Here is a 23,954-nt window from a genome sequence, read left to right as displayed (position 1 = left end):
AGAAAAACTTTTGGGAGACCTCACTTGTAACTACAAGAGAGGTCACTAGTAGCTACATAACCAGCAAATGCTTGCCACTTAAAAGAGCATTTTTAATAGCAAATCTGTACTGAGTACTGACTGCAAAATAGGTCTGTAAAGTTTATAGCATGCATGAAAGTATCTACCAAGGTTTATCAACCTTTTAACAAAGAAGGACTCCAATGTTTCAGAGGATTTGATGTACTGTGATGCTGAAGTACCCTATCTGATGAAAAAGTGTTTCAGAGTTGTGTAATAGAATTAGAAAGAAACATGAGGATCTCCCTGATCTCAGGACAAGGACTGGGTGCAAATTTTGAAGCAAAAAAGGGGCTCCTTCAGCACTTCAATGGAGATTCCCTCATTTCCTGTACCAAGGTTGCTACAAAAAAAAATACTGTTTTTTTGTCGGAGGAAGAAAAAAGACTACACGTGACAAAAGCTGGATGTGTTCCCCTTCCCAGGATAACTAAGTCTAAGCTGTATGTGCAAAAAGATATTTCCTTTTCCAAACAAGCTTGTTTTAGATGAAATCTTGTCATCTCCATCAGAAGGAAGACTAGTTTACATTTACTCAACACTAACATCAAAGAAACCAAAAACTTCTTTCCAAGCTTTAGGCAACTGCACTGAAATACATAGCATTTAAAAATAAAAAAAAAAAAATATCAATTTCAGTTTAAAATATATTTGTAGTGTATCTCTAGACTGCCTAAAAACATACACCTAGGATTATCCTGTACACTTAAAAATCTGGTATAGAAAGATGATTTTATCCTATGCAATATTCATAGTCAAGCTATCCAGGGAACAACATCTGAAACTTGTGCATTGTGTGTACACAAAGCTTACAGAACAGACAGAGCAAGAGCAGTTCACATTTCTCCTAAGTATTGGCTCAAGTATAATCAAGTTGGTCAAATCACATCCATACTTCCATAGTGACCACGACAGTGACAGCAACAGTAACATTTCTCATATCCTCAAATACAAAGGCTCTGTGCTCTCCAGAGTGAGCAGAGAAATTTTTTGCATGGACCAGCATGATAGCAGCAATCAAGCTTATGGTAGTTTATGCAGAAGTTTCTCAGTTGCTCATGGGAAACTGTCAGGTGTGACATGAAATGGAAGCTGGATGAATGATGAAAATGGTTCTAGCAAATGTTTGATATGAGGGACATTTTTCTTTTTAAAGACAATACAGACAGTGACAGGGTGCAACCCTGCTGCTACAGGAGGAAGGTAAGTACAGTGCAACCATTTATACAGATTACATATGACAGAAAAATAAATTGTTGTGAAGAGTTACCCATAGAATAAGCAATACAGCTCATTAAATATACTCTTTGGAATATTACCAACTGTATATCATCTTTTTTCTTTTTAATTAAGAAAGTTGCTGGAGTTTTGATAGGCCTCAAAACATGTTCAGTTTTTATTAAATCCTTCACTGATCCTTTACTGACCCTTCTGATATACTTAGCATTGGTGAGGCCACATCTGGAATACTGGGCTCCCCAGTACAAGACAGACATGGAATTACTGGTGTGAGTCCAGCTCAGGATCACAAAGATAATTAAAAGAGTGGAGCATCTCTCATATGAAAGGCTAAGAGATTTAAAATAATATTTTATTCATGTAAACAGGTGTGGGCATACCACAAAAACCTGTCAAAAATAATTTCTGTTAAAGCTGAGTCTCAAAGTTACTTTCAGCTGTTGACAGAACTCCTTTTATGAACAGTTCTATGAGCTGATTTAAAAAAAAATTATATATATCACTGCAAGATACTAATAATAAATGAGGACAGTACAATTATATGAAAGATAAGACAGATCTGTGATATGAGAAGGGAAAAATACTTTTCTTAAAATATTCTTAAAGTTATCAAAGTGCCATTATTTTTAATGCAGCAGTCTTTACTTCCATTGACAAGCAATGATTCTTTGCAGCTGTTGAAACCTCTAGGAAAATAGTTTTCTCTGTTATTACTAAATGCTAATACAGATTTTGTCTTAGCAACTGGTTAAATATTTGAAATTATAGTTTTAAGGATTTCCAATATTATTTAAATTAGCCAAAATATTTTCATTATTCCTTTTCAGCTTATGGCGGCGATGAAGTGAACTTTTGTGCTTCTACATTTTGCAGTTATGTGTCCGTTTTTTAGAAAATGAGCAATAATCTCTGTGAAAATCTTGAGATATTAAGAAGGCAAAATAGAATAAATTAACAACTGTAAGAATATACCTTTAATAAATATAGAGCTTATTTATCATATGGTGGGTAACATCAGCAAGTGGTAAAGGAAGGCAAAGGGGCTGTAAAGGGAAACATTTTCTTTTGCATCACATGTAAAACTCAATTTTGACATTCTTACTTCTGTTGAGAAGCAGTATCTTAATCCTAGACTAATCTAGTTGAAGCCAACAGAGACTATGCCAAGATGGTCTGAGTGCACCTGAGCTGCATCATCATCCTACATTATGGGGCAATATGGATATTCGTCATTCCCTCCCACACGCATTCCTTGCAGGATAATGTGTGGGAAGTCTGGGCCAAACAAGAGCTGCAGTGCATTCTGGTGAGGTACATGGTATTGGGGGGCACAAGGAAGGAAGGGGTAAAAACCCTGCAGCACAACAAGGTACTTGCATGCAATTCAATTTTAACAGAGGAGACTGTTAGCTGGAGAAGATACTGTACTTTTCACTCTGTGTAGTTGAAGGTAGCACTCCGAAGTCTTAGAAGATTTAGCAATGTGATAAGTAAGGAAGGTTTGATAGGAGGGTAGAAATGCATACCTGAACTTGGTGTCTAGGCACATTTGTGAATCTGTGCCTAAGATTCTCAAGCAATTCAATAGATCATGGGACTGGCAACCTTTTCCAATTCTCACTGCAAAATGCATTTTCATATACTTCTAGACTGTCACACATTCATGGCTGATGACTGAAATCTTCTTCGCCCCTGTGAGCCTAAAGTCTGACCCCCATTTAAGAATTTAGGTTGCACGTGCAAGCACATTATAGTTTTGAGACTCTCAGCTCATTGTAAATCCTATTGTTACAGATTAAATATTGCAATTTCCTACAGTGATCACTGAGAACGTTTGGACCCATGCATTCTTCAAAGGCACACCTGAGCATGCACAGTCCCAAGAAATTTCCATAAGAATCAGTTTCTCAAGTGCTGACCCAGTGAATAGAGTCCAACGCATTCAGCTGAACATTTTTGAATGTTTCCTGTCAGATGAAAAATGGCTTATTTCAAATGGCAAATGGATGCCTTGAAGAACTGGCAGCTGAAAAAAAGCCCCAATTCTTAACACAGTATAAGGAAATCTTAAATGTAAGTAAGTCTAAACAGATATCCCAGTATCTACATTGCCAAATAAAAAAATTAAATAATAAACAAGAAAAAACATTTAGAACCTATGATTTATTTTAATTTTAAATGTTCATTCTCTCAGCCAATGTAAAAATATCAAGATTAATCACTTCATTAAAGCAAATATCATTACTAGACATACCTGAACAAATTTCCCTCTTAGTAACTCAGGTGTTAAGTGTATTAAAGTAAGGAAAGAACCCAATAAACATCAAAAGAAGGAGAATTTGGCTCAGTAAACATCAAAATGATACTGCATTAATAAGATACGTGATTTATTTGTGAAGTGCTAAGGCTTGGACAACAGGCCCAAGCCAGAGTTGACCTATAGATAAATTCTGTATATTTTATAACTGATAACCATTGTGCTAGTAGGTACTGTGCTAGGTTATAACAACCCACTTATGCTGATGTAAAAAGTGCTAAAGTGTTGAAGTACTAAAGCCTGAACAACAGGCCCGAGCCGAAGTTGCTAACTTAGTATGTAATCATTAACAAAGTACGTATGCTCACTAGTGAAAGATGTAGCTTAGAATATAATCAGTAGTGAGGATGAAATGCTGAGAGAATGTATCCAACTTTCCTTGTTTAGCCTTGCTCAAGGCTGAGAACCCAAGTGTTCAGCCTTGTTAGAAACTCCCTTGGTTCTTCCCCCCGAGCCCTGGCCAGGTTTTGGGTGGAATCTAAGAAGAGGATGAAACCAGATGTTTCTACTCAAAACAAAGGTGCCAGTTATTCTGGCTTGCCGACTTGCAGCAACTTTGGATGCCTCACCTACAGATGGATGCACCGCGTAGGACTTCCCATTTGCTGGGAAAGGCTCTCCAAATCCTCGCTGTAACCAGGGCTCCCCAGCGTTTGTAGATCTGGGTGATGTTAACGTATGCAAGTGGTGAGGTATCTCTCTTAATCACTATTCTCCCTCTCAGTGTAGTGATGATTTGATGCATTACCCTGTATTTTCCTATTTGTTGCTTTAAGTGCATTATTCTGCCTTTTCTTACTGCATGTTTTCTGTATTACTCTGTTACATTCTTTAGTTATCACTAGTAAAATACGCCTACTCTTTTCACTCTGGTGTCTGAGTTTAATTGGTATCCTTAATCAGCAAAACAATTTGTATGGTTATATAATGAATAAATAACTTTTCAGATTATTTTAGACACAGATCAGGAAGATAAAGAGCTTTCCAAATCCCATCATGATTTAATTCAGCAATTTTCATCAGGAAGATCCACAGAAACACTTGATTCAGTGCTGGCAATGACATAGTGACTCCAGTTAGTTTGGGACAATTGGAACACATGTGCATCTGACTTGTGGCAACGGTCAAATAGAAGTAGAAAAATGTGGTATCCAAAATGATCCTCAAGATTTTCAGTATGTAAGGAGTGCTGAACTAGAAGTCAAACCATGATAGTCTCTACAAGTATATATTTATGAACATTTAGGTAATGATAGTTCATGAAGGCTTACGAAAACTCTAAAAGATATAGCCATGCTACATGCATCTTAATCTACAGCCATGCATTCTCAATAAAGTCCATGGGAGACTGCATTATATCTAAGTTTCAAGCAAAAAGCAAAATAAAAAAAAAATGTTTGCAATAAACACTGAAATTTTAATTATTATTTTAAAATGATTTTTTGAATTCAATTTATATTTTAAATAATGCTTGGAACATTATGCAGTAAAAAATTCCACTATTTGAACCACCCAGTGGTTCACATATGAAGAATGATATGTAAAAGCAATATTAATGAATGAATAGTAGAATCTTTTAATTCATCACAATTTAGGACAGATACCATGGAATAATCAGCAAAACTTTTTTTTCACAATGCACTCTCCATAACCCGTATCCTCAATATTCTGAAACGTTATAAAGAAAAAAAAAACAAAAAACAAACAAACAAGCAAAAAGGAAGAAGAAGAAGAAGAAAGCAGGACCATGCTGTTCACCCACGCACCTGGAGGAACAACTCCAATACCATCATCAACATCATAATCTGAGATGTCACTATCACTGATTGGCCGAGATCCTGCACAACAGTAAGGTAAACAAATACCTGAACATCTGGTCGTGTAATAAAATGTAAGAATATGTTCATTTAACGTACTACTGAACTTAAAAAGATGATTTTAAGTCTAAACAATAGAGGAGATCTAAACTGCAGTGAATGACAGTGATGTTTCACAAGACAGTCGAGCCAATTTAACATCTTACAGCTGCTGCAGCCTCCTTTCCCCTTCTCCTTCTCTCAAGTCTTCAGTAATCCTCTACTAGGATGGTTTATCTCACTAAACCAGCAAAAAGTTAACTCGAAGAAGAAAAAAAACCTTTCGTGCTATTTCAGTGAGTAAGCTGAATTTTAGCTTGCTGAACAGGAAAGGAGAGGTGGCAGCATATGGTGAGAGAGGGGAAGAGGAAACAGTACTGCCAGCTTTAGAAAAGTTCAAATATCTCATGAAAACTAACCTTTAATTTGCTCTCTCTATACATATCCTCATGTAGCAATTACAGCAGTATCACATTTTTATAATTCATTCCTGAATGTGCACCAATTTCCTACGCATTGGCTGGAATGAATGATTTCCATGTTTAAGAAAAAACAGAAAAATAGCTTGGAAACATGTTTTAAAATAATCCCCTATGTTCTTCATATTTCTAAATAAATCTTAGATTAATTTAAATGAACACAGACGATACAATATTCAAATATTTCAATTATTTTAATGTACCTCATACGAACCTGTAATCAGACTCATCAGAACAACTGTAACTCCCAAATGCATGCATGCAATTTCTCTTTGCTGCACAAGTACACTTCTCACCTGATTGTATAACGAGCACATTGGAGGTTGAGACTAACTTTATGACGAAAGGTGTTTTTAAGCTTCATAAGTCTTTAAGGACTTTCTTTTTTTAAATAAAAAGTTTTTAATTATTAAAAAAAGTATCAAATAATGATGAACTTCATCTTTCTATTTAAAAGAAAATTTATGCAAACAAATGTTTGAACAATTTTCTTTTGCTAGTGAAAGCCAAACCAATTCCAACAAGTTTCACATACTTGAAAGTTATGCGTCACAGGTGAAAGGCTGCCATGTCATAATGTCATAATTTGCATCTCTTCTCTGCCACTCATTTTCATTATGTTTAAAGAGTATGAAAGAGCATTTTTATCTTGTATATGAAAGTTAAATACCATTATACCATATTCAGCATTTCTAATTTAAATTTTAAAAGAGATGAATGGAACTTGGACCTACTCTGTAATTTTTTGCTAGTGCTTTCTCCACCATGAACATGTCTTCTTGGCATGAAAGGTGATGGCTGAGGCAGAGGTAGTGAAGATTCATCATGTGTCTGTAGCTTATACCAATGTGGTTCATCATCTAAAAGTGCTGTCTCCAGCTCTATAAGAATCTAGTAGAAAAATTATCAGGTTTTAATTTTATTTTCAAGGAACCACACACAAACAGATATATATGCATATGTATTCAAACCAAACAACGAACTCAGGGGAAATGTGATTGCATGTATCACCTCTCCAAGAAATTCACTCTCTTCTTCTTGAACTCGTGGCTGATCCCATACGGTTATTTCAAGCATTCGTTCTCTAAAATCTCTACGATGTACGTGTGAGTAGAGAAAAGTTTGGTTCCATTTTGGCTCTAGACTTTTCTTTACTGTTTTGGTCCTCCTTTTACTCTTATCACTGAAACATAAATATTTGTTGTAAATTGTTTGTTGAGGTAAATCACAAAATGCCATCTATTCATCAGCACTTATTGTTCTCATTCTTTCTGATCTGACAATGCCTAAAAGAGAAAAGTATTTGCTGTACAGTGGATCACATTCATACAGTCCTCAAAGTTAATTTGATACTGACTTGCACTATTCAAGCGCAATTTTCTGTTATAATTAAACTATAACGAATTATAAAAAGGATTTTTTTACTTCATAAGCATTCACTTAAAAGTTGATTCAATACATGGTAAATAACAAGATAGTTTTCTAAACCAAAATACTACTACCTTCTGTCTGGAAGAAAATACATTTTTACATAGGGATTCCTGGGGCGTCCATCTACTCTTGGTGGCAAATCTGTTGCTTGCAGAACATTTACTATTAACTGATGTCCCACTTTGTCATACCACAGTTTAACCTACAAGAATCAAGTTATCAGAAAACATTGATGAAAATGGAAAAAACCCAGAATTTTCACACTGCATCACATTAACCACGATGTAAAAGTAACCATTATTTTTTCCAAGAGAGAATCAGATATATTTTATTTCAAATCCCTTAATATTTAAGTTAGATGGAAAAGATGATGGTATATACCAAAGACTTTTGTATTTACCACTGCTGAATAAAATGGTGGTGCCTGAGTATACTTACATTGTTTATTGTACTCACTGCATAATCTTGTATCTATGAATGCATTTACATCAGCATCTTAGCTCTGCATGTTAAAAGCTACATTCAAATAGGAAGTCCTGACTGCAGCTAAACCCGAAGCATAGCTGAAATTTATCTACTCTGATTTGTCACCTTGCAAATGTTCTTATGAAAAGTATAATATATAGCTAAATCATTTCTTAAGAGAATCGTAACATTATGAAATTTTTGAGTCTGATGTATACTTAAAAATTAGAATGATCAATATAAAAAATACAAGAACGTACAGAACAAAGTCTAAGTACTCACAGTATATTTAATAAGCACAGCTTCAATTAGTATTACAGACAGTTCCAGGATGTAGTGTGTATCCAAATCAAAATGTATTATTGAAGAGTCTAACTCTTAAAAAATACACAGTTCTTTAAAGGCTTCCATAAAGAAGATAAAGTGGTACTATGCTTGTTATCTGTGGATTACTGGGCATGCACAGAAGAGTCAATATTTTCTATGCAGAGGGTACAGGATTACAAGTTACAAGGTACTTTTATGGGCTCCTCTCAATGTAAATTCCTGTGTTCTTTGGTGTATTAAGACAACAATTCTTTATCTCTGCTGTGATTACAGTGATGGCTTGCGAGTCTGTACAGAGAGTCTTAAAAAACATTTGAAAGACGTGAGTCTTCACCAACAACAGATATTTTTCTTGACCTCCCAATAGACCTTGGGAATGTGGAGGGCTGAGGGACCAGCACTTCATAGATTTTCATTAACAACTCAGGAAAAACAAAATATGCTCACAGAAAGCTGCCCTGGTAGGACTTGTGGTGCATCTCGTAGGGCTCCAGGGCTGGTCGGAGATATAACAGAAATAGAAGGCCTTTCCATCTTCTGAGATTCAAAAGAACTCGAACCTAAAAATACACAAGAAACACATGAACTTTCCATCCAAAATTTTGAAGTGAATTTGGATAACTTATAAATTGCTTTTTCTTTGAACTGTATAAAGTTTGTATTTATATACAGTATAACTGCATAAATATACAGAAAGATTTTAAACTGATGTAGATAGCATAGTGAGAAAGACTGTCTGGATACCCTTAGCCCAGATTAAACCTTCTATCTTTTGTTTTATTTGAAATAACATATTAAAAAGTGCTCCTCAAAGCAGTGACAAACCATACTAAATGTTTTAAATAAAATACTGTCTTCTGACAGAATTACACATCTCCCTTCCAACCCAAACTATTCTATGATTCTATGATCTTAAATCTTTGATGAATAAACCTGCATCTGTTGTATGAGTTATACTCCCAGTAGCCTCTGAAATTAACTCCCAAGGAACTGACACACAGGAAGATATGCAGGACATGCATCTGGCATGGAGGATGCTCTGGTGCCTGCTGGACATCAGCAGTTTTCCACCAGTGCTGCAGAGCCCTCACTAATGCAATGAGGTTGTCACAAGTATAACAGCACTCAGTGCCCCCACAGGACTTTGTCCCAGGGAAGGCTTCTGGCTGCATCTCACACAAGGCTCAGATGAGAAAGCATTGGGAGTCATGGCCCTCACACACTCTAGCTGACACCATTCAAATGGGACAGTTAAAAAGAAAACCATTCTTTTAAAACATGATAGAGAAAAAGTTCACCTAACCAACATTTTCTTGTTAAGAAAAAGAGAAACAAGTACTGTGGACTTATGCTGGATGGTGCAGGGGGTGAAATCCTGACACCATTTGTACCTTTGGCAATCCCTTATACCTGTCTTCTCTCTTATGTTAGGGCAAGTAGATGACTGTTTCGGGCCACAGCGTGTATACCAGTATGGTAATAACAACACAAGATATAGCAGAAAACAATAAAATTCTGCTACATTTGAAATCTGTATAGATTTAATCAAATCTGTATTGTTTGGAATTTAACACACAAGACCAAAACCCACTGAATTTTGTCATACAACAACCTAGGAGCTAATGCAGTCTCCCAGTGATCGCCTTTCAGAAAATTCATAGCCAAAACGATTGTGCTGGGTACAAGACCATGCTTAGTGAAAGGAATGAGGTGTGTACTCACTAGACTCTAACGGAGGGTGAGAAGTCTCAGGAATCCGTGGAATATCACTAAAACGTGAATATACACATAGTAATTAGAAAAAATAGAGATGACCTTCTGCTGTGACAAATACAATTCTGGGACACTTTTTAGAAATATGGATCTGTTTCTGTTCTAATGGGCTACAAGGAAAGAATGGGGAAATATTTAAAGACATATTTTCCACTAACATTCATGAAAATCTTAGTAATGCAAACTATTTCTTTCAAGTTAAGGAACTAGCAGACATAACAATATGAGCACTACAATATTAATATTGTGGATGGATTCCACAATTTTTTTACAACCAGAACAATAAGGTTAGAGAGCTTTTAGGAAGAGAAAGGTGGCAAAAGGTAGTACAGCTACACATGTTCAACTATTTTTTGGAGGAAAAAAAATCCAAAAAATAAGACATAGATTAACTCACTAGTAATTTTTATATAAACGTCTCAAGGAGTTCACGGAATGAAACTGATGAAAATGTCTTATAATAATAAAAAGAAAAAGCAAATAACATTAGCAATGTTAAACAAACAAAAAGAAAAAGCAAATAACATTACCAAATTTAAACAAACAGAAGAATAAGGCATTTCTTCAAAGGCTAAAAAAACCAAAACCATATTACGATTGGGTATGGACATTTTTGGACATACACATACCCAGCACATATACAAGCATAAGCAAAATCAAACTGGTTAAGTCCACACACATCTATAAAAATTTTGCCATCAACAAATTTACTCTTCCATCAAAATCTGGATGATGCTAGCTCCTGGTTCTCTTCTGTTCTCAGTAATCATTGAAAATACATTGCAAGAGCAAGAAATGACCGTTATTGTACAAATGTTAGCAAAGCGGCAGAACAGGAAAATGGAAACAAAGCTTTTCAGTGAATTACTTGAAAATATTGTCATCTACACATAATAATCCAAAATTGGAACTGAAATAACATTTCTGAAGAACATTTACAAGATTTTAAGTCTAAAGCTGAGCATTTTAAAGGTATTCAGGCATTTCTGTGTTCAGTGAAACACCATCTTACTGTCTTGGAAGTTAATAAAACTAAGACTCCTAGGTATATAAGTCACTTATGAAAAAGAAACAGACACTTAAGTCAGAAAAAGAATGTAACAGTACCAAATCAATTAGTCTTAAATTTGCTTTTGATGTCCTGCAATTTAAACTTGTGGTGCCTGTGTTTCAAAAAAGCATATTTCAGCTCCAAGTTAATGTCTCATATCAGCTTACATCTCACATCACTAAACAAAAATGTGCTTCTTTGCCTTGACTTTGTAATTCAAGAGTGATGTAGTTTCCTCAAGACTCATGGAAATATAACTACCATTCTTGACATGGCATAGTACAATTTTAAAAACATATAAACAGATTCACAACCTGTTGCACCGCAGGGCTGCTGTGCAGACTTCTTCCTCTTAACATTTTCTCTCTTTCCAGGGCAATTCTCAGCAGCCTGAAATATTTACTTACCATATTCAAACTGATTTTTCTGTTCAATGCAACATTAAGTTTGTACTGTTTTCTTGTGCTAGAATATGAACACACTCATCTGCAGTATAGCATTGCTCATAATAACATCATGTTTAGGATATCTAAATGAAGGCTCATGTGTGAAAGGAGTGTTTCAACATGGAAAGTGCAACATACAGTGTCAAGGTTCATAATCCCTGGGTGGGTGACGAAAGACGCTAAAATTAATTTTGTTCGGATTTTTTTCAGTATTGTTTGACAATATAGTAGAAAAATAAGCCTCAAATATTAGTTACATATATAAGCACTTAAGAATTGATTTATACGTACACTAAGGCACCTTCACATTATTAGACTGACATAGAAAAGTCTAATAATAAATCAACATGAGAATCAGATCCACACAGTTTACAAGAGGAAAAAAGATACTGGAATGAAGATGTCACATCATGAAAAAAAATGATCAAGTGGAGAGTATTTTCCTCACTTTGAGCTGGTGATAAAAGTCCTCACTAGTTAAAGGTAAATAAAAAAAATAATCAGATCATTCTTAAGACTTTACTCATCAGATATGAAAGAACTAAAAGTACAATTTTTTTAATTTGTTTTTCTAAACTCCTCGTAATTCTTATGAAAAACTGACAGGAACAGTGGAAGCTAGAACATAAATTTCAATTTTAGACAAAATGGATGGTTTGCAATAGAAATGTTATTTGAAATCTCTAAAACTTTATAGTACAGTGGACAGATTTTTTAAAAAAAATATATAAAATTTATGTATGAAAAAATGTATTATTTAGATCTATTTTTTTTATATATATATAAAATGCATGTGTGTTTATGTGTAATCATATGTGCATATATAGAGAAAAACCAGATAGGAAATCTCTTCCCCAATATATTTATCTTGTTTAAGTACAGCTCCGCACTGAACTGCAAAACTAAAATAAATAAATAAATTAAGTATGCAATATAGTACTGACCACCAAACTCATGGTAGAGTATTCTAACAATCTCCGTAACAGTTCTGCATTCTGTTACTGATTTCAAAATGTACATGAATTAATTTAAAGCTATGCTTCTGTCTATATGTGAATTTCTTATAAATTCAGTAATCCAGTTTACATAATAATTTCTTAAATATTACATGCACAAAACTAAAATAACTGGTGCACAAGACTTTCTCAAATGTATGAGGGGTATTTTTTTTAATGTTGGCATTTTAATTAAAGAATGAAAATTCTATAGAGAAACTATAATCTAAAATTTGTTAGGTAAGAAAATTAGTCTTATCTAGCCTGCTTCTATTTTTGGATTGCAGAAAATATCCTGGCACTATGATTTACAAAAAACCTCTTCAGAAGAAATAGTAATTCATGATATTGAATTCAAATATTGAAAACGAGACTATTAAAAGCAAATGGCAAAAACAAAGTAAGAATTTGCACCACCACTTATGTAAACTAGTAAAAAAATTTTACTCCCCTTTCAGAGCAATGTGAACGTCAGAAAAATAATGTCAGACACACACCCAGAAAAGACCTGCCAACATCGAATTCTGTCCTTCTATCTCTACCTTGGAAGGCAAAGGTTTTTTGCGGTCTTATGTGATGTTACATATGATTATCTTATGTCTGATTCTTCCACACCTCAATGAATTAATAAATTAAACCAAACTATACTTTAGGTTGAGATTACTCTGTGCAGATACATGGTTTGTGAGGATCACTATTTTGTAAAACACAGGAACAGCTATAACTTCTCTGAAGGCTATAGTCAAGAGCTTGATCACTGAAGACAAACCAAATTCAAATCTGGTTGCACCAAATCTGGTTGTTCTAGAGAGAGAAGCATCATCCTCTACACCCCACAGAGTCTTCAGAGTTTCTGAGTACCTGTTCCCGATGCTCAGCCTCCTATTCCCCAAACCATTCCTTCCCATCAGAACCCGTAGACCAATCTGCAGTTTGCACTAATTACATTACTTGAGCGACTCACTGTAATTCCCTACTGCCTGGTTTATGATGGAGGTTCAACCTCCTTGTGAGGATCTAGAGCACAGTAGCAGTCACTGAATCATACCAGAGAAACAACAATTTTGGCAATACTATCTGTGGAAATCCAAGCAAACATAGCTAGCATCTGACAAAGAAAACAAGAGACAAATGAAAAAACATTTGTTTTACCTGAGCTATCCCATAGAGCTCACAAGAGCACACAAGAGACGGTGAGTTAGTTATGATGTCAGGTTTCTTCTCAAAAAAGCATACTGCCAGAGAATTTTCTACGCTGTCCTATATTAACCACCTCTCACGTTGTATGCATATTCATAGGTACTTCTTCCCCTCATATTTAGATAGCTAACCCATTAATTCTACTTTTTATAGGTTTCTTATCTACCTTGTGTTGCAATCATTAGCATTAGCGTCAATTAGTTTCTATGGAGTTTTCACGGTAGTATTGTGGTTATACTGTTTATTGTTGTTATGCCTTCATCTGCTAATAGCGTTACATGTTTCACATTTTTCTCTAATAAACATCCTACAAATATCCATTATGCCAAATTACATTTGCTGGTAGACACAGAAATCCAAACTTACAAGACTGAGAAAATTGTTTAGACATCAATTTTGTAACTGGCAGTCTAATTTATGGGCGGTCTAATTTGTGGGCTTACAGTCCTCCCATTATTCACTTAAGCCAAACTGTGTCATATTTGGGCTTTTTAGACCTAATATGCTAGGACTTTTTAAATCAAGACCATTAAAAGTGCTTGTACACTATCTGCATTATTAATACTGAGAGATGAAAACACTTAAATTATGCAGATGAAGTATCATTTTTCAGGTCTTTCGGGAACCTATTTCCTCACAGGAATTTTAGGTGTAATGGATTACCACTTAATGTTGTATCAAGCAGCTTGAATTTTGCTGAGTCAGCAACTAAAGTAGATAGATATCAACAAAACTGATATACTAGATTTGTCGGATTAAATAAAATTAATTTGAAACAATCACATTGTTTGGATAACAAGACAAGGAGAAGCTGGGGGAAAAAAGTAATCTATTAATGCAAGCAAACCATTTTCCATTATGTAAAACAATTTACATAGATTATAATTATTAAAAGAAAAAGAAAATCCTGTGTAGCATGTTCTTTTTTGTTAACTAATATCAGGATTTCCTTCATTGTACAATATCTGATATTTTTTGTTCTTTTAAAATGACAGACAGGTAAATCTCAATCTGACATAAAACAACAGGACCATGACTCATTACTACTGGAAAAAGGAAATATCTTTAAATTTCAAAGTTATATGTTCTAGTCACTTTGATATATTTATTTGCTCTTTTCCAAAAAAACCCACCTGACCCTCAAACAAACAAAAAAATCAAGACACAACTCTGCAATAGTGTTATTATAGCATGTAAAAACCTCCATGCCAAGACTCCATTTATCTCAAAATAAAAGCCACAATCTGATGTGCTCCATTTCTGCCTATGTCTGGATAAAATAAGCATGTGTTATCCAAAGCAAAACTTTACATCTCATTGGTACTGTTTCTGCGTGCACTTTTTTAGCGTAAAATTCACTGCTCAGATTCAGAAACATTCTTTGATTTTTAAATGCACTTCATGTTCTATGCCTCAGTTCAACAGTTGTGGTTTTTTATCTTAATCTTTCTTCAAGAATATGTCACTGGAATGTGCTCACCTTGTATGTCACTTTCTGAAGCTATCAGATTTATCAAATTAATAAACTAAAATAAGTCAATTGGTTTAATATTGAAGTTATCTTAAAAGTTTAAGGATACACAACATTTGCAAACATACTGATAGCAACAAATATATCTAAAGCTCATTATTTAAAATACTAATCTAGCGCTTTCTTTTTACATCAGTTGTACAAATCTATTTTCAGGTTTTCTTTATCTGAGACATAGAGTTCAAGTCAGGTCCAGTATCAACATATTTAATTTCTGCTGATTTAAACATAAAAACTAGACTTCAAAAAATCTCCTTATGGCATTTTATTTTTAATTACAAAGATGGAGGACTGAATTTGCAATTTTCAGTCAGGAATACCTCCTAATTTATCCAACTAAAGAATATAAAATAAGGTTTCTACTCCCCCACAGTCTCCATCTGGATGGTAATTTTAGCCTTTAACAACCACTATTATTGTATCAAGCTTTCGTTTTCAATTAGAAGGTCAAACTCATAGCTGGAATTAGCAACAAATGTTAATTTTATTTAAGTACTTTTAATAGCGATTGCCATTAAAAAGGCAGAACTCATTTGTAAAATATAGCTACACTTGCACAGTATAGACAAAACCAAATATCAAAAGCTAACGTTGACATAAATGTAAAAGAAGAATGGTTTAGTCAGAAAGAAAACTAATAGTGTTTTCTGTTTCTAAAATGGAAAACATTATATTTGAGACAGATAAAAATTATAATTAGCACGAAAACGGGCAAATTCAAAATTAAATAATCGTGCATTCATAAGGAGGAAACAGTTTACCATCTACCTACAGGATAGTGCTATTTAGAGACTTAGAGTGAGTGCACATGAAATCTGGGAAGGTGACAAGCTACAGAGAGATTTAAATCCTTTTATTTTTTTTTTTAAACTAGCCAAGAGTCACTTTTTATTGTTAATCATGTGACTCTGCTCCACAATATAAATGTGAATTTACAATATATGATTCATATTCAATCCTGTAAGACTTGGCTCAAAACAGTCCCAATAGAATTGTGTTTGGGGAAGGAGTGTAGAATATCACTAAAACAATTGTGACAAATTCAGGGCCAACCCCACTAATCTTATCAATTCAAACAGATTTTATGATCTTTCTAAGTGTTATTTGGGAAATCCAGAATATAAGAATTGTTATCATAAAACCCCAAACCTGGATTTGAAATAAATAAATATTAAAATTGTAAACATAACACATTAATGCTAATTTTTGATTAAACTTTTTGTTTCCACTTTTGATCTTGATGACAGTGCTGTTTAAGGCCAAATACAGCCTTTTCCATTTTTTAGCTCTTTAAAGGAGGCCTTTTTAAAGTCCTACTAGCATTGACTTACTAAAACCCTGCAATGCTCAATGTTTGTTGATGCTTTCTTCTACTCATGAGTACTCATAAGTTATTCTGATTTAGTGAATCTAAAAGCATGAAAAACAGATTTTTCTCATGTACAGGTCCACTTGATCCAACCATTTTCCTTTGACACTTGCAAAAGTGTTAGTACATTGACCACCATTTATACTTATATATATATATATATATATCACTGCAAAGATCCAAGATTGTAAATGTCAGTGAAGAAAATGGCATAAAGAGAATGTCAGTAGAAAGTGAACCATGTTCCATCAATAAGAGATAAAAAATAATGAACTCACAAATAGTCCCTTAAAAAGTCCCATTAGTAGAAGTAATAACTGTGCTTAAGAAACAAGTCTTTAGCCTTACCCAATAGGCCTTGAAACAATAATTTCAACTTGAGGTTCTGATTTTGATTCTAAAATAATGTTGTAAACTTCTTCATTTGTAGCTCCAGGCAAGGGTTTACCATTCCATTCTAGGACTTCATCCCCTTGAATTTAAAGAGAAGTTTATCTCATATTCATACTCTTTCACAAAAACATGCAAAACATTTATGAAATCTATATAACCAAGTAACGTTGCCTGAAATAAATTAAAAAGCTGTGCTGAAACCCAGAAAAGGTTTTTGAGACACTATCAAGGCTCCTTTCTCAGAACAGCTACAATTTGTACAGACAAAACATATTAGAGAAATCACTTGCACAAACATATTAAGTATTTCCAAAGTAATACAGGACCTGTTATTGTGCTAAGAAATGAGAGAGTCTTTTAAAAAGATCTTTTATTAACTACCAGTAACAAACTTTGGAAACAGGTTAATCTTCAAAAATGAAAAATATAAATACCTACCCTTAAGCCTTTAAAAATCATGACATATTACAATTTATATACTGTGCATTTCAATTTCTCTATAAGGACAGTCTTCACTGTCTGTGTCAAATGAAGTAAAAATAAAAGCAAGGAGTGAGTCACTGTCTCCTGAGGATGTTAAGGGGGACAGAAAGGAAAACATGATGTGGAAGTTATTTAGATAACTTTCTTTTTTCAGCTTGCCATTTCTGGAATTTAAATAGCATGTACGTTATATTGTATTTAGGCCTTACAAAAAGGTGATAATCTTGAAGTATAGTTTCTAAAAAAAGAACCATAGGGTAAGTTTACACTCATACCCCATCATATGCAGCAGTCAAAACTTCACAATCACTATCTGATGCCACAAATAACTTCTTTCATTGACCATGACTTTATATTTATCAAATTCAGTCAGGAACAACCAGCTGCTGGCTTTGCTCCTTTCTGAGGAGATCTAAGCCAAATGATCAGATTTGAGTTTGTTAATAAGCCAAGGAAAACTATCCTAACAGAAGTCCTATCTACCAAAACACATGGTTTCAATTTCTCTTTATGTTCAGAGATTATCAGCCCTTTTTTCCAAACAGCCTATACTTTGATATTTTAAGAAAGGACTCCACAGAGTATTCCACTGGCTTTCAAAGCATTTTGGCACTCTTTAAAACATGAGGATTTGCTAATGACAGACAATGAATGCTTGCTGACCTAAGTTTAAGTTTATACCTTGTTGTTTAGCTGAAATGGTTTTAAATATTTTGTATATTTATTACATAATCTTATGTCGGGGGGAACAGGAATTAGATATTGCCTAGGAACATTTAAAATTTATACAACTCAGTTTCTTCTGTAATTCTGACTGTATTTTGAAGTTAACAACTGTTATAATCTAACATGTTGTTTTTCCCTAAAAGAAAAACTGATTTCTTTAAAGAGAATTGGCTTAATTTACAAAAGCATTCCAAGCATTAAAAGGAACAAGATGCGGCCAGCTTCGCAATAGTTATAACTTAATGGCAAAAACAGACAGGGTTATATGCTAAATTTGTAACATGATTTAAACCTAATTTACACGGTAATGAATCTATCACATTTTGAAGAAGACAAAATAGGTGCAACATGGTTGAGAATCCTGAATAGGAACATGTAAAGTGCCTGTATCACTATTTTAGAGGACTTAAGTAGCTTTTTTACTTTTCAGAGTCATTAGGACATCAAACAAGTAAAAAAAGAATCGCCAAGATGATTAAACATAAGATCATCATAGTTAGAATGCTAACTTCACAGAAGTGGCTTCAATTACTTTTAATGAAAACTAGATTCAAATGGAGATTTGGGTGAAATGACACTACTGATAGTTCTAACCAGATCAACACCTTTTGCTCAGCTTGTCCAGTTCTTGACCTTTCTGACCAGTCAAGTCCTTTTACATTGTCTCTTTAGGTGCTGTCTATAAGGCTCACATTCTGCCTTCTGCTCTCAGCAACAGGCATGGAAACAGAAAAACACCAACCAGACATTCAGAACTTGGACATATGCAAAACCCAACTGGACACAGTTCTGTGCAACCTGTTCTAGCTGACCCTGGTTAAGCAGTGGGGTTGGACTAGAGATCTCAAGAGGTCCCTACCCACCTCAACCATTCTATGATCCTGTGATACACTGCTACAAATTCAGGTAAGATGAATTCCCTGGTCTTAAGACCCAGTGTAGCAGTCCAGAGTTGCAAGTCAGTCAGTCAAAGAGCTGTCAGAGACCTTACAATATAGATGTTTAGGATAACCAAGATATCTGCACAAAGCTGGCTGGCAGAACCTACAGGACCCTGCACCCTTATGGAGCCACTTCTGCTGGTAAGGCATATATCTCAGGATATCTTAGATGCCTCTAGAAAGGAATATTAATGCATCTTGCATTCTACCCCCCACTTACTGATGCATGCTCTGCAGAGACAGAAAGTTTTCAGAGTTATGCTGCAAATCTCTGAATTTCTAAATAGTCTGAATTTCTACAATTTCTCTGATTTCTAAAATAGTAATTCGGATTGGGAGATACCACTGGGGGTCAGCTAGTTCCAACCCCTTCTCAAAATAGGGCCAACATCAAAGGGTAGACCAGGTTGCTCAGGGATTTTAGCAGATGAGATCTGGGTATCTCAAAGAAAGGATATGCAACATCTCCTCTGGGCAACCTCTTCCAAGCCTTTATGTTCTCTAGATACAAGAAAAAAAATATTTCACAAACAGAATCTCCCTCATTCCAGCTTGTGCACATTGCTTCTTGTGTGATCAGTGTGCAGCTCTGAGAACAGTCCAGCTCTGGGTTCTCTACAGACTCCCATTAGCCAGGTAAAAACAAGAATTAGACCATACCATAGTCTTTTCTTTGCCAGTCTGAACAAATCCCATTCTCTCAGCTTCTTGTAGGCCATATCCTCCAGACCCTTAATCAACTTTCTGTCCCTCTGCCCAACCTGGTCCAGTTTGTCAGTATCTCGCTTGTACTACAGGAACCCAAAGTGAACACAGTACTCCAGATACAGCCTCATAAGCACAGAATAGAGAGCAACAACCACCTCTCCCGACCTGCTGGTGACAATCCTGCTAATACAGCCCTGTACATGATCGGTGTTTGCTGCAGGGGCACTTTGCTGACTCATGTTCAACTTACTGTCCTGTGGCACCTCCAGACTCTTTTCTGCCAAGCTGCTTTCTAGCTGATCGGCTCCCAGCACTTACTGTTGCGCTGGGTTATTCTGTTCCTGATGCAAGACTTCATATTTGTCTTTGTTAAAATTTATAAGGTTTGTACAATTACTCAAAGATTTATCAATTAGCCAAATTTTGGAGGTTTTTCATAAAGATGAAAAAGCATGTTTCCCTAGCAGCAAGGACTCATGCATGCCTTTTTTTTGTGTTTTAGTCCCATACAATAGGATGAATAGACTTTCATTAATTTAAAACAGTGCAAAACAATGTGTTTTTTCCTGCGAAATAATTTTGGCTCGAAAAATATTTTTAGAAATTAAAAATAGCCTTGACATATAAACAACCTAGATCAGACATTGGAAATGTAATATTTCAACCCAAATAGTTCAAGATTAGTGGAGACAAATTTTCTGTAATTATAATCTGCAGTTAAAATCTATAAAAAACTATAATAATTGGTGCTATCAACACCATATATATTGACTTGGTAAAAAACAAATTCCAAAACAAAGTAGGATATTTTTAGAGACTCATCATCTTTCTACTTCTTTATTATTATTTGCTTCATGCAAATATCCTAAATTCATACAAGTTGTCATTGGAGCTTCTAGATTCCTAAGAAGGCATTGCATAGACTTTGGTTTGCTAAGACATCACATGGAAACTAGTTGCTTAGAGCCATGGTAAAAATATAAACCGCTAAGAAATAACTTCTGAAAACCAACTGTTGTGCACAGTTCTCGCTTCATTTAGAAGCTTGAAAGGTGCCAACAGCACAGCCACTTATTTGTAAGTGCAATATATACATCTTATATAAATGAAATATTTTAAGATGATTTTCTTGGGTTGTTTTACATTTTTATTTGTAACCATTCAATTGAAGGAAGCACTAATAAAGTCCATTGTGTACACAGCGCATCATCCTCTAGGTGACACTATAGTGCATGTAAAGTACCTGTAGTGAATTTTGTTTGCCACAATGAAACAGTTAGACGTTTGCATTGCTTCCATTGAGTGTAACAAGCAGCTAATGAGCTAGCAAGCAAAAATGTTACCAGTGACACTCAGTCCTGACAACAGCACTGATCAAGGAGTGTTTTGTATTTTGCTCATGCATCCAAGCGATTAGAGTTAATAATAAATTAGAAATATAGGCAACTGGGGCATGCCATACATTACAGTTTGTATTTAAAAAATATTAGCATATCACATGACCAATGTTAATATAAATTAACAGCTGCACTAAAAAAAGGCATAATTAAAAGACAATATATTTTATATGCAATTGATTGATTTACCTGCTCTGAGATGCCCCACCACATCAGCCAAGCTACCTTTCTTCACTTTGGTAATGAAGGCACCGAGTCGTCCTAATTCCGTCATTTTTCCTCCAACAACCTGGTTAATCATAAATTTGTGAGATTCCAAGCCAAAAACATCAGATCAAGCATAAATATACACACAGATCGGTTTTCACATTATTTTAAAAATTAAATTTAAAATCTGCATAAGCAAATCTACTGTCAATTTGGGCTTTACAGAGGCTTAAAGACAAAGTTGAAGATATAAAAAGGCTAGATCTACTTGAAAAGAAGCTGACACAGAATGAATAAAATTGATATTCTTTTTAATGTGTTTGACTAGTCAATCTTATGCTGTTTGCTAAGTATCTACATTTGTTGCAGAAAGAAAATAGACTTTTTGCAAAGTTATCTGTTATGTGCTTAAGTTTAAAGTGTAAGTGCACATAAAATCAAACATGAAAATCCCAAAACGCAGTTGGTACAACTAAAAACCTAGCAAATACACTACTATGAAACATGTGCAAACAATTCATAAGAATGTTGCTACTGCTAAAATCCAGGCCCTCTCATCCAAGGACATGACAGGACAAAACAGCAACTTCTGGCTTTTGTTAAACAAAACTGAAGAGAGGTATTTTTGAAGATGACTGCATGATATGGAGACAAGGAAAAACAGAAAAAAAAGGTGTCCTCAAGAGATTATATTTTTAATAAAATATAAACCAACAAAATGTAGTCTTGCTGACTTGCTATTCTCTTTAGCCAACTTATTCTCTCCAGCAGGTTTTTTTTGTCAGGAATATCCTGGGAGGAGGTTTATAATAAAACAAAACAGTGGAACGCTGGTTCATTAGGTATTGTTTCCCCACGTTGCAATCACATTAACTAGTAGGACCTTTGATACAGATATACCCAAGAAGATCCCAAAGCCTACCTGCCAACAAGGGTGTCACAAGGCAATGTCACAAGACAATTTATCAGTGGGGGCCTTAGTTCATATTATACAAAACTGAAAGTTGAAAAATTGAAGAGAAACTCTCCAATCTACCTTTCTCACTAGGACCAACCTTTTTTCTCACATATTAAAAAAATTGCTTGCTGCCAGCAAAAATCAGTCTTGTGCTACAGACTACTAGACATTTCTTAGAAGCTGTTCTCATCTACTGCATTTCCCTGCCCCACTATCTCACTTTAAGGTGGATAAATGGCTCTTACCCAGGACATGCCATTACCAAGTTCACAAAGTTCTTTCCTGATTTAATTCCCACCATGACAAGCAGAACCAACAACCCACATCTCTGTCACATGTGAGGGACTGAACTATCAGACAACAACATGCAAGGAGTGGTTTAGTGTCAGAGCCCTTTGAAGTAGACTCAGTCCTAAGCGGATGGGAATGTTTCATATTTTGCATTGTTTCTGTTGTTCTCAGTAGGGAGAGGAAGACACCCAAATTAAAATCTCAGTCATCTTTGGAGTTCAGTATATTTAAAAATATACATGGAGAGAGAAATTCTTGAACTGGCACACTGTACTCCTCACCAGCTTCAGAAGTAGCACTCTCTCTCTTTTTACTGTTCTGGCAATTTAGGGACACGAACCTAAAAATCTGCTACAAATTACTAATTTAGGGATTTAAATCAACTGGACAATGTTGCCAACGTCTTAATTTTGGGGCAGCAGATTGACTAGAATCACATTTAATATAATCTCTACTATGCTTTAAGAGGGTTTTTTTTCAAATTTTTTTGTGTAAAAGTATAGTTTCATTCTACAAAATTTCTGTTTCCAAATGGCTGTGTGGATTTTAAACACTGACCTTGCAAACATTTGCATCCAGATGACATTTATGTATGTGGATTATGAGATTAATTACTTGACTGAAATGCAAACAGTAGAGCTAGAAAAGGTAGGATTCCACTAGCGCATTGCAACGTGCAGTATATGTCTTGCAGACAGGAAGCTGGATAAACATACACTTTTTACTCAAAACAGTTCAGCCCCTTTGCTACGGATGAGTGGAAGACTGCACAGAAGGATTAAATACATTTATATTCATAATTTATCTGTACAACTTTCAAAACTTCCAAAACTTACCAAAAATGAGGAATATATTTTTGTCAAATGACCATATAATTGGAGAGTCCTCTGATTAATGTGCTAGACCTCTAGGTCTAAGGTCAGTGAAGTTTCTTTCATTTAGCACATAAACCATGTAATACTTACTTTTAGCCCCAGTAATGCACCTGATTCTTTGGGCATGGTTGTTCTCTTATTAAGAATAACACGCCCAATTAATCGATCTCCCTCCTTAGAAGGCTGCCACGTTACGGGATGCTGTTAAAAAAACACGCAATGGAATTAAAGAAGCGTAATAATCTTCTTGTATTTCTGGATCATTATGTCATGGTAGACACAAACATCCTTCAGATGTGTTACATACTGCACCCAAGCTTTCTATTACTGTATCTTTTGGATTCTGGCTTCATTAAATATTTATTTTAAATATTTATAAATATTTTATGCCCACTATGTCTGCAGGTAGAATTATAACACAATTCAAAGTTCAATA

The 23,954-nt window shown here is 34.8% G+C and overlaps 1 protein-coding gene across 31 annotated transcripts in view; it reads right to left on the bottom strand.

Annotated features, from left to right (window-relative positions):
• RIMS1 (regulating synaptic membrane exocytosis 1) overlaps nucleotides 1–23,954 on the bottom strand; it is a 353,684-nt gene that overhangs the window by 128,745 nt on the left and 200,985 nt on the right. For 29 of the 31 annotated variants that reach the window (XM_074861845.1, XM_074861864.1, XM_074861846.1 and 26 more), the window contains exons 7-15: nucleotides 23,609–23,719; nucleotides 21,377–21,476; nucleotides 16,888–17,011; nucleotides 9,897–9,943; nucleotides 8,622–8,734; nucleotides 7,454–7,584; nucleotides 6,963–7,134; nucleotides 6,686–6,842; nucleotides 5,383–5,454 (exon numbers count right to left, since the gene is read on the bottom strand). The exons of 1 other annotated variant lie outside the window; for it this stretch is intronic. In XM_074861845.1, coding sequence (XP_074717946.1) covers nucleotides 5,383–5,454; nucleotides 6,686–6,842; nucleotides 6,963–7,134; nucleotides 7,454–7,584; nucleotides 8,622–8,734; nucleotides 9,897–9,943; nucleotides 16,888–17,011; nucleotides 21,377–21,476; nucleotides 23,609–23,719 — 1,027 coding nt within the window. Of the gene's footprint in view, nucleotides 1–5,382; nucleotides 5,455–6,685; nucleotides 6,843–6,962; nucleotides 7,135–7,453; nucleotides 7,585–8,621; nucleotides 8,735–9,896; nucleotides 9,944–10,344; nucleotides 10,402–16,887; nucleotides 17,012–21,376; nucleotides 21,477–23,608; nucleotides 23,720–23,954 lie in introns of all 31 variants that reach the window. One more of the 31 variants, XM_074861877.1, reaches the window with a different exon arrangement.

The sequence above is a fragment of the Strix uralensis genome, chromosome 3 (assembly GCF_047716275.1).
Source record: "Strix uralensis isolate ZFMK-TIS-50842 chromosome 3, bStrUra1, whole genome shotgun sequence".
Lineage (NCBI taxonomy): Eukaryota > Metazoa > Chordata > Aves > Strigiformes > Strigidae > Strix > Strix uralensis.
This window is presented reverse-complemented; position numbering and strand designations above follow the sequence as displayed.